This window comes from Lithobates pipiens, unplaced genomic scaffold (genome assembly GCF_037356315.1).
Source record: "Lithobates pipiens isolate NorthernLeopardFrog02 unplaced genomic scaffold, aLitPip1_a1.2 Scaffold_8, whole genome shotgun sequence".
Classification (NCBI taxonomy): Eukaryota; Metazoa; Chordata; class Amphibia; order Anura; family Ranidae; genus Lithobates; species Lithobates pipiens.
Genome location: NW_027507903.1, coordinates 13882476 through 13894517, shown reverse-complemented (window position 1 = coordinate 13894517; position 12042 = coordinate 13882476). Strand labels below are relative to the sequence as shown.

The 12042-nt window shown below is 45.3% G+C and overlaps 1 protein-coding gene across 1 annotated transcript in view; it reads left to right on the top strand.

The window, feature by feature from the left end:
• Window positions 1-12042, top strand: part of LOC143963426 (uncharacterized) — a gene marked incomplete in the record, with an annotated part of 86618 nt that overhangs the window by 60281 nt on the left and 14295 nt on the right. Inside the window, 1 exon segment of the mRNA XM_077473057.1 lies at window positions 4144-4345. Coding sequence (XP_077329183.1) covers window positions 4144-4345 — 202 coding nt within the window.

Below are 12042 nucleotides of genomic sequence, written 5' to 3'. Positions count from 1 at the left end.
TTTCTGGGAGCATGATGGTGACTACCGGGGGTAGGGAGGGCTGACATACATCCTTAGGGTGCAGGTTACTGGGCATGGTGGGTGATGAACAGGAAAGAAGTTGGGCGCCAGCCACTTTTATGCTCAAACAAGGAGAAGTTTATTTCTCACAAACAGGAAAATGTGGGAGAGAGGGGAAAGAGCACAGGACTCCCTTAGTAGCAATCAGCAACAGGCAGATTGGCAGACTCCTTGGACAAAAATAGGTGAGATTAAGGCAGAAGGAACCTTTTATACTGAACCAGCACATCTGTACATTGTAGAATAGGGCCGCGTACACACGGGCGGACTGTTCGTCCAACTTTGTCCGCTGAACAGTGTTTCAGCGGACAGTCCGCTCGTGTGTGGGCTTCAGCGGACAGTCTGACGAACAAAGTTTTTCGGAATTTCCGTAAGACTGTCCGCTGAAACTTGGTTTGAGCGGACAGTCCGCTCATGTGTAGGCTTGTTCGTCAAACTAAGTTCCGCGCATGCTCAGAAAGGATTTACACGCCGAAGGTTGCATTGCAGTGTATAGGACTTCGAATCTCTCGTCCCGTCGTACGTGCCGTTCACGTCATCGCGCAAGTTTTCAGCGGACTGTTCGTTCGTCGTGTGTGGTCAAGTCCGCTCATGCAAATTTTGAACGGACTGTTTGTCAAACTGTTTGACGAACCTAGTTGGGCGGACAGTCCGCCCGTGTGTATGCGGCCTAGGACGTCTCCTATGGTAACTGAACTTAACTCACGGAACATGTAGGATTTCTATAGATAATTCAATCTTGATGCTTTTCTAGGCTTTTCATGGGTTCCCTGGTCCATGCAAAAGTCACCTTTGGTACTTCATCTCAGGTCTCCATCCCTCTTATGCCCCGTACACACGGTCGGACATTCCGACAACAAAATCTGTCAGATTTTTTCAGATGGATTTTGTCCTAAACTGGTGTTGCATACACACGGTCAGACAAAGTTGTCAGAAAATCCAATCGTTTGGAATGTGATGACGTTCGTTCGTTACGACGGGACTACATTGAGGCTAGTAGCCAATAGCTTTGGTCTCGTATTTTGATCTGAGCATGCGTGGCACTTTGTCCGATCGGAATTCTCTACAAACGATCGGAAAAAGTCTAATGGGATTTTTTCGTTGGAAAATTTGAGATCCTGCTCTAAAAAAATTTCCGTCGGAATTTCCGATGGAAAAAGTACGATGGAGCCCACACACAATCGGATTTTCCGACAATATAATCCGATCGGACCTTTTCCGTCTGAATTTCCGGCCGTGTGTACAAGGCATTAGGATCGTTTTAGATCTTTAGCAGGCTTTTCTCAGCATAATCTTGAACACCCTGATAGGCCTCGGACAGGTCTAGCATCCAGGAGAACACATGGATAGGCCTCAGGCTTCAGGCCTAGCAGCCAGGAGCTGTTCACACACACACATCCACCCAGGCCGTAGCCCACGGGTGGGAAAACTAAGACTTCTTCCCAATAAATAGCTTCTCCCAGCATTCATAGCAACAAATCTGATTGGCTCTGAAAAGTATGTTTATCATAACTTAAATGTACTGTAGCTCATCACACTAATGTCAAAGGCAACAGTACCACCTACTGACAAAAGGGGGAACCCACAACTGAATAGAATTGGAACAGAAGTCATTTGACCACTAAACACTACAAATCAGCCAGGCTGGCTACCACCCAGCATTACTAAATTTACCTGTAGCCCCATTCTTGGACGAGGGTGCTACACTGGCAAAGCCTTTATTTTTTAGAATAAAGGAGGGTTATAATCCCTGTTGGGTTTTTTTTTTTTTTTTTTGCCATCTGTGCCCCACTGGGGAGATTTATCTTCACTTCCTGTCCCATATTCAGAAAAGGAAGTGAGGGGAAATCCCTGGGAATTCCTTGAGGACCCCCAGGTCACCAGGACTAGTGTCCCCATCAGAAGATTTCCCCTCTATTACTTTTCTGGGGACAACCCAAAATGTGGGATTTTCTTTTACTTTCACTTTCAATGTTGATGGTAAACAGGACAAATAGAGAGGGTGAATCTCCCTAATTGGGGCACTGACAGCAATACAAATTTATAGGGATATAATCCCTCCCCACTTTATCTGAAAGTAAAGAATAAGTTTTGGCTTTAGTTATACTTTAATATCCAGTTATATTTTGTGTATTTAGGAATACATCCAGCTCTATTTTAAAACAATCTACTGAGCTGTCCAGAACTAGTTCTGGAGGGAGTCTATTATACATTTTCACAGCTCTTACTGTGAAGAAGCCTCCTTACTGTCCTAAAAACATTATACTATTTATGCATACATACATAGTGAGGAGTTCAGGGGTGCGCTATGCGCAGAGTTCAGGGTTTAAGAGTGCGCTATGTACAGACCCTACCACATGATGCCCCACCCCCCCATGCCACTTGTGACCACGCTGCACTCTTCCTTGTCCCTGCTGTGGGTTCAGGGCAAGCAAGGATCTGTGAGAGCCATTGAGAGGAAAGCTGTCCTTGTAAAACAGATGGCTTTTGTCTACAAGCAACAGTGGTAAGCGGAAAGCGAGAGCTGGACCTGAGCTCTGCCACATTACAGCTGTGTAAAAAAGCCCTGGGTGCAAGGGCCACATGAAGTGGCATGGGGGGTCGCATTTGGTCCGCGGGCCTTTTGTTTAACACATGATTTAGAGATACTTTAGGTTAGAATCTGTGACAGAAGGAGGTTGCTGGGGGACAGGGCCGCTGATAGGGCAGTACAACCAGCCCTGTTGTACCGGGCCTGGCCAGCAGGGGGGGCCCGAGCAGCTTTTAACTTCTAGCAAAAAAAAAAGAAGCTAAATAACTATATTAACCCGCACCCACTTGATTACTAAGGTATATAAGAAATATATTTTCATTTCCTGGGCCCCATCAGGTTACCAGAGGGGCCCAGGAGGTGAAAGCAGAAGAGGGACTTTTTTTCCACTTTCGGGTGCAGGGATACAATTGCATGCTGTTCTCAGTATACCTGCACAAACTAAAGTTCTCCCTGATCACTGTATGCCTCTCCGACGGATGGATATTACTGTTATACGGCTCCCTTCATTCAGTAAGTGCTGCAACCTGAGGGACTTATCACTGAGGCGGCTGAGACAGACAGAGCAGCAGGAGTAATCTGGACCATGGCAGTGGTGCACAGGCAAGCAGTCCCCTGCACAGACACACACACTGACAGGTCACACTATTGTATAATGTGCAATCCCCAGACTCTGTGTGCTCATGGTTATTATCATTATGATGATCAGGGCACAGCAGGTGCTGTATGGCTCTGTTAGTGTAACATGGCTGTGTGGTGCTGACTTTCCTGATATATGGCTGTACTGTGTGTTACAGACTATAACTCAGAATAGCCATAACAAAGTCAGCACCACACAGTCATGTTACACTGACAGAGCCATACATCATGAGCACATAGTGAGATGCTACTTTTGCACATGTGATGGGGAAGGGACAGTAAAAACACACAGCCAAGCTGAATTTTTACCACCCCCAAACCACACCCCTTTGATAACCTTTCACACAAGCTTTGCAATTAGGTCCTTTTTCATGCAGACCTGATTGAAAGCTCCATGTAGGTTTACAGGTATGAACTGACTTGTGTGCATTTAGATCCACCTTCCTCCGTGTCCATTCAGGTAGGAAAAAAAAAAAAATTTGAAAAGAATATCCTTTTCTATTTTTCCAGACCTAAATGTGACAGATCAGAGGTAACCAAGTCGGTGGTGTATGAAGACACAAACTGAAAGGGCACAACATTGACATCTCTCCCATCCAGATGCAGTTATGAATGGTGGGGCGCTATAAATGTTACATGTTCCAGCTCCTGCCTCCAGACACCCCCCCCCCCCCCACCCTGACAGCTTGGAGGCAGAGGCGGAATGAGGGGTGGGGTTGTGGGCGGAGCCAGGGTGGGTTATGGTCGGGGTCAAGGGGGCCCCATCAGATAGGCTGTATGGGGCCCCATGATTTCTAACAGCGGCCCTGCTGGGGGAGAGGGCACCAATATAATTTTGTCCCATGACCTGTAAGTATGCACCTTAAGGAGAAATCTTAGTGGTAGATTTACGTGTGTTTTCTTCCTCGCCATAGGACAATATGAACAGTGACTCTGACTCCTGGGTGGCCAGACACCTGACCTTCAAACAAGACCATCGCCTAGAGACACAACACATCCGATCCGTCATGTGGAGGCTGGCAACTAAATACCTAAAACCCAACGAATGGAAGAAGCTGGCGGTGTACTGGAAGTTCACGGATGCGCACATCCGGGCAATAGAGCAGCAATGGACGGGTAATGGGAACAGTGCCGGGTTCTGATGTGAATGGAGTAGAGAATTAGAGATGAATTACTGAACATCATTGACCTAATGACCATAAAACTCAAAAATGTTTACCGTATATACTCGAGTATAGGCCGACCCGAATATAAGCCGAGGCCCCCAATTTACCCCCAAAAAAACTGGCAAACTTATTGACTCGTGTATAAGCCGAGGGTGAGACATGCCTGTCCATCCCTGTGTGTGTGTCCGTCCATCCCTGTGTGTCCGTCCATCCCTGTGTGTCCGTCCATCCCTGTGTGTCCGTCCATCCCTGTGTGTCCGTCCATCCCTGTGTGTCCGTCCATCCATCCCTGTGTGTGTGTGTGTCCATCCATCCATCCATCCCTGTGTGTGTGTGTCTCCATCCATCCATCCCTGTGTGTGTGTGTCTCCATCCATCCATCCCTGTGTGTGTGTGTCTCCATCCATCCATCCATCCCTGTGTGTGTGTGTCTCCATCCATCCCTGTGTGTGTGTGTGTCTCCATCCGTGTGTGTGTGTGTGTCTCCATCCGTGTGTGTGTGTGTGTGTGTGTGTGTCCAGCCTACCTGTGTCCCGAGCCTTTGTCCCGAGCCTCCGTCCCGTGCCTTGCCTCCTTGCCTCCGTCCCGTGCCGTGCCTTGCCTCCGTCCCGTGTCGTGCCTTGCCTTGCCTCCGTCCCGTCCCGTCCCGTGCCGTGCCTTGCCTCCGTCCCGTCCCGTGCCCTCTTCGTCGGCGCCTCGGCGGCCATTGTAAAATTCAAAAGCCGCGCCTCCGGCTTCGCCTGTGATAGGCGGAACACTGAATTTCCCAGCAGCCTGTGTTCCGCCTATCACGGACATCGTATCATCCTCGTCCGTAGTACGAGGATGATACGATGTCCGTGATAGGCGGAACACAGGCTGCTGGGAAATTCAGTGTTCCGCCTATCACAGGCGAAGGCGGAGCCGGAGGCGCGGCTTTTGAATTATAGAATGGCCGCTGTCTGTCTGCTCGACACGCTGATCGAGCGGGCAGACAGCGATGACTCGAGTATAAGCCGAGGGGGGCACTTTCAGCCTCAAAAAAGAGGCTGAAAATCTCGGCTTATACTCGAGTATATACGGTAATAATATGCGAATCCTAAAGTGGTAGTAAACTGCTGAAAAAAAATAACCTGCAAGACAATAGCATAATGTGCTAGTATGCATTGCCCGGTCACCGCTGAGGTAGCTGACATGTTCCCTCAGCGTTTGTTCCTGGTGCTTTGAGTGGCTGGAGCCGCGCGGAAGCCATGCGTTCCGGCAAGTTCCGGCACAATACACCGGACCTTCAGAGCGCATGCACCGCTGATGTCTCCTAATGCCACGTACACACGAGCGAATTGTCCAGCCTACTTAGTCCGCCGAAACGCATTATAGCGGACAATTCGATCGTGTGTGGGCTTCAGCGGACTTTTCCAGCGTAAAGTCCGGCGGACTTAGAAAGTATTTTTGCACTCCAATCTTTCCGCCGGACTTGGGTTTCAGCGGACAATTCGTTCGTCAGTATGCTAGTCCGGCGGACTAAGAATGACGCATGCTCAGAAGCAAGTACGAAAAAGGAAGCTATTGGCTACTGGCTATTGAACTTCCTTTTTCTAGTCCCGCCGTACGTGCTGTACGTCATCGCGCTAGCAAACGCCGGACTTTCTGTGTGTCCGTGTGTGGCCAAGTCCGTTCGGTAGAAAGTCCGCCGGATTGTTTGCCGGACTAAGTAAGCCGGACAATTCGCTCGTGTGTACGCGGCATAAGCCATGCAGATTTAGGAGATATTAATTTTACCTACAGGTAAGCCTTATTAGAGTTTGTAAAATTTGTAAAATCCTTATCTCTAAGATTAGAGTTCATAATTGTGAAAATCCGAAGCCGCTAAGTTCGTTAATTTTGAAAAGCCGAGTTTTCAAATTTTCTGATTTTTGAATTTCAGAGTTTTTTTAGAATTTCAGAATTTTTGGATTTTCGAGTTCCGAATTTTCAAACTTACGGATTCAAATTTTCAGAAATCCTCAATTTGAAAATCTGAAAATTCAAAAATTCGAACATAAGAAAGAAAATCCGTAAAATTCAAAATAATAACTAAGTAATAATAACTATTAAATTATAGGTATTGTAATTTCCTTTCAAATTTGGCTGTTAGTGAAGGTAACGAATACAAATTTATCTGAAGTTACAAATTATGCGAAATAACAAATGCCGCATGTAAACAAATGGAATGGAACAAAAATAATAATAAATAATAATAATAAAACATTTTTATTATTCTTGTTATTTATTATTAATTTGGTACCTTCCATTCATTTAGATATGGCATTCGTTATTTCGGATAATTCATAACTTCGAATAAGTTCCTATTTGTTACTTTCACCAACAGCCAAATTTGAAATTCCAATACCTATAATTTAATAGTAATAGTTACCTTATTATTGTTTCAGATTTTCAGTATTTATTTTTTTTTTTTCATTTTCGGATTTCCAAATTTCCAAAATATAGAATTTCCCAAAATTTGAAAATTTCAGAAATCCGGAAATTTGAAAATTAGTTTGAAAATTAGTTTTGAAAATTAATTTGAAATTAGTTTAACGAATTTCGACAAAATTATTTAATGCCAAAATTTCCGAATTTTCAAATTTCCGGATTTCTGAAATCTCAAATTTCAGAAATTTTCAAATTTTCGCAAATTCAATATTTTGGAAATTTGGAAATTCGCAAATCCGAAAATGGAAAAAAAAAACAGAAAATCTGAAACAACAACTAATTACTATGTAACTATGTAATTAGTTGTTTCAGATTTTCTTTTTTTTTTTTTTTTCATTTTTGGATTTCCGAATTTCCAAAATATTGAATTTCCGAAAATTTCAGAAATTTGAGATTTCAGAAATCCGGAAATTTTGGAATTAAATAATTTTGTCTAAATTCCTTAAACTATTTAGGAACTAAACAAATTGCACATGTCTTCTGTCAGTATAAATCCTCATATAGTCCGTGTAATCCTAGGTAGTCCTATGCCTCTATGTGGGGAGAGAGCCGGTCAGAGTTCAGACGAAGGAGCGATCCACGTGTGCTCCGAAATGCGTTACCGCCCATCGCCTGATGTCACTTTCGCGTTTCAGCATGGTCCCGGAAGCCGGGCTGACCTCTTGCTTCCTCGATTCCCCGCTCTCCTGGGATGATGACAGCTGCTGACCGGCTGTCTCCCCACATGGAGGCGTAGGCAGGGCTGCTGTTGGACATCTGGGCCTACCGCCAAAAGTGACTGAGGACATAGATTTATCACTCCCTTTCTTTGCTATCTCAGCTGCACAGATGAATGAATGAGAAGCGCTCTGAGGCTTCATGCTTATTCACACATGGAAGCATAGTAAACTGTATTTCAGTGATGAATGGATGCAGGAGTGATTGGTATCAATCGCTCACTGTGTTTATTCAGGAAAGGAAGGGGCCAGAAAATGACACATTTACCGACCCCTTCCCCTACTCTGTATCCTGAAACATCCAGGTTCTGGCTGGAGAGGAGGGAAGCCGGCAGCGCTATGGGGCAAAGGGGCACACAGAGGGGCCAAGACAGCAGATGCAAGTAGCACATGTACCTAAAACCAATCCACCTGCAGTGAAGCTGGAAGGGGAAAGAGGAGGAACGGCTGGCAGCACTGCGGGGGAAGGCAGAAGAGGACTGCTATCTGCAATAAGATAGTACAGCCGGCCCTCCTACTCTGCGGGTGTCCAAGGCCCCCCTTTTAAACTGATAGGGCCCGGCCCAGTGCAGAAGGGCTGGCTGTACTGCCTTATCAGCGGCCCTGGGCATAGACTGCATAGGATTACACGGGCTATGCAAAGACTACACAGGAATTTTATACTGGCATGCTCATTCCTTATGAGAATCTTGTGTTTTTAACCACTTGTTTGCAATAAATCTGTGAAATGCTGCACTTAGAGGCACCTTTTTCTTTCTCCTTCCCTAGAGCTGCTTCTCACTGAAGTGCTGCTATAAGTGTCATTTCTAATTAGAAAAAAAAAACATTAAATAGTTGTACGCTGCCACCTAGTGGTAAGTGAAAAAAGGTTTTTAACAAAAGAAACAAAAAAGCTGCTGATATCACCTATGTGTCTCCACAACAGCAATAAAATATAATAAATTCTCAGTGTGATAGCACTAATAACTAGTGTCTGTGAAACCATACAATTTAAGTGCCAATAAATAATCAATAAGTGTGTACAATTCATAGAAAGTCATTAAAAGTCCATAAATAATAAAAATGAATATATGAAAGCCTTCTTGTAGACGGTGTACTGCAAACTTTGCACCAGGTGCAATACAAGCTCACCCTCTTTTTAGACCCGAAGCAGGGTCAAATGGGCTCTGGACACAATGTGATTCCCCAAAAATTAATTTGCTATGGTCACATAACTGGGTGGGCTTGGAGTGCAATGCTCTGCGCTCAGAGGCCACCCTTTTTTGAAGCCTAACAGAGCCTCTGGCTCTAATGAGGTGCTTCAAACCCCCCCAATTGAAAATCCATGGTCTGGTGCTCTGATATGTAGATCAGGGAGCCAGACGCTTGGATAGGGGAGGCGGCTATGAAGACTTTCATATATTCATTTTTATTATTTATGGACTTTTTATGAATTGTATGCACTTGATTATGTCATTTCTAATTGCTGTCTGGGGCCGGGTGAATTAATCCTTACAGAAGTGCCCTCATCCCCCAAGTTGTACCGGGAGGATGCCTGCAACTGTAGGAGGAATAGTAGGAGGAGGAATAGTAGGAGGAGGAATAGTAGGAGGAGGAATAGTAGTAGGAGGAGGAATAGTAGTAGGAGGAGGAATAGTAGTAGGAGGAGGAATAGTAGTAGGAGGAGGAATAGGAGGAGGAGGAGGAATAGGAGTAGGAGGAGGAATAGTAGGAGGAGGAGGAATAGTAGGAGGAGGAGGAATAGTAGGAGGAGGAGGAATAGTAGGAGGAGGAGGATGAGGAGGAGGAGGAGGAGGAATAGTAATAGGAGGAGGAGGAATAGTAGGAGGAGGAGGAATAGTAGGAGGAGGAGGAATAGTAGGAGGAGGAATAGTAGGAGGAGGAGGAATAGTAGGAGGAGGAGGAATAGGAGGGAGGAGGAGGAGGAATAGTAGGAGGAGGAGGAATAGGAGGAGGAGGAGGAGGAATAGTAATAGGAGGAGGAGGAGGAGGAATAGTAATAGGAGGAGGAGGAGGAGGAATAGTAATAGGAGGAGGAGGAGGAGGAGGAATAGTAATAGGGAGGAGGAGGAGGAGGAGGAGGATAGTAATAGGAGGAGGAGGAGGAATAGTAATAGGAGGAGGAGGAGGAGGAGGAATAGTAATAGGAGGAGGAGGAGGAATAGTAATAGGAGGAGGAGGAGGAATAGTAATAGGAGGAGGAGGAGGAATAGTAATAGGAGGAGGAGGAGGAATAGTAATAGGAGGAGGAGGAATAGTAATAGGAGGAGGAGGAATAGTAATAGGAGGAGGAATAGTAATAGGAGGAGGAGGAGGAGGAGGAATAGTAATAGAAGAGGAGGAGGAGGAGGAGGAAGAATAGTAATAGTAATAGGAGGAGGAGGAGGAGGAAGAATAGTAATAGTAATAGGAGGAGGAGAGAGGAGGAGGAGGAAGATAGTAATAGTAATAGGAGGAGGAGGAGGAGGAAGAATAGTAATAGGAGGAGGAGGAAGAATAGTAATAGGAGGAGGAGGAGGAGGAGGAGGAATAGTAATAGGAGGAGGAGGAGGAGAATAGTAATAGTAGTAGGAGGAGAGAGGAGAAAGAATAGTAATAGGAGGAGGAGGAAGAATAGTAATAGGAGGAGGAGGAGGAGGAAGAATAGTAATAGGAGGAGGAGGAGGAGGAAGAATAGTAATAGGAGGAGGAGGAGGAGGAATAGTAATAGGAGGAGGAGGATAGAATAGTAATAGGAGGAGGAAGTATAGAATAGTAATAGGAGGAGGAGGAGGAGGATAGATAGTAATAGGAGGAGGAGGAGGAGTAATAGTAATAGGAGGAGGAGGAGGAGGAATAAGTAATAGTAATAGGGAGGAGGAGGAGGAAGAATAGTAATAGGAGGAGGAGGAAGATAGTAATAGGAGGAGGAGGAGGAGGAAGAATAGTAATAGGGAGGAGGGATAGTAATGTGGATGAGGAGGAGAGGATAATAGTAATAAGAAGTAAGGAGGAGGACAAGGGGATAGTAATAGTAGGAGGAGGGAGGAGGAATAGTAATGAGGAGGAGGAGGGAGGAATAGTAATAGGAGGAGGAGAAGAGGAAGGGGAGGAGAATAGTAATAGGAGGAGGAGGAGGAATAGTAATAGGTGGAGGAGGGGGAATAGGATTTGTGCCATAACGGACCATTTTGAGGGACTAGGTCCGACGGACTTCGCGGCGAGTTCTACGGTTCTGACGGGCCACTTTCCAAATGAACGACTTGGCCACACACAATCACACCAAAGTCCGACGGATTCGAACGTGATGACGTACGACCAGACTAGAATAAGGAAGTTCATAGCCAGTAGCCAATAGCTGCCCCTAGTGTCGGTTTTTGTCCATCCAGAATAGCCATACACACAAACAGATTTCTCAGTAGGAACTGGGTCCAGCGGAGTTCCGGCGGAAAAAATTGAAAACATGTTCCATTTCTAAAGTCTGTTGGATTTTTGCAAATCAAAAGTCTGCTGCAGCCCACACACGATAAAATGGTCTGCTGGAATTGTTCTGTCGGACCTTTGATGTTGAAAAGTCCGGTCGTGTGTACGCGGCATTATAGTAATAGGAAGAGGAGGAGGAATAGTAATGGAGGAGGAGGAGGAGTAATAGTTGTAGTAGGAGGAGGAATAGAAATAGTAGTAGGAGGAGGAAGAGTAATAGGAGGAGGAAGAGTAATAGGAGGAGGAAGAGTAATAGGAGGAGGAAGAGTAATAGGAGGAGGAAGAGTAATAGGAGGAGGAAGAGTAGTAGGAGGAGGAATAGTAATGGTAGTAGGAGGAGGAATAGTAATGGTAGTAGGAGGAGGAGTAGCAATAATAATAGTAGTAAGAGGAGGAGGAGGAAGAGTAATAGTAGGAGGAGGAGGAGGAGGAGAAGAGTAATAGTAGGAGTAGTAGTAGTAGGAGGAAAGAAGTAATAGTATAGTAGGAGGAGTAGCTAATAGTAGGAGGAGGAGGAGGAAGAGTAATAGTAATAGTAGTAGGAGGAGGAGGAAGAGTAATAGTAATAGTAGTAGGAGGAGGAGGAAGAGTAATAGTAATAGTAGTAGGAGGAGGAGGAAGAGTAATAGTAATAGTAGTAGGAGGGGGAAGAGTAATAGTAGTAGGAGGAGGATAGTAATAGTAATAGTAGGAGGAGGAGGAGGAAGAGTAATAGTAATAGTAGGAGGAGGAGGAGGAAGAGTAATGGTATTAGTAGGAGGAGGAGGAGGAGGAATAGTAATAGTAGTAGGAGGAGGAATAGTAATAGTAGTAGTAGTAGTAGGAGGAGGAGGAGGAGTAATAGTAGCAGTAGTAGGAGGAGGAGTAATAGTAGCAGTAGTAGTAGGAGGAGGAGTAATAGTAGCAGTAGTAGTAGGAGGAGGAGTAATAGTAGCAGTAGTAGTAGGAGGAGGAGTAAGCAGTAGCAGTAGTAGTAGGAGGAGGAGGTAATAGTAGCAGTAGTAGTAGGAGGAGGAGT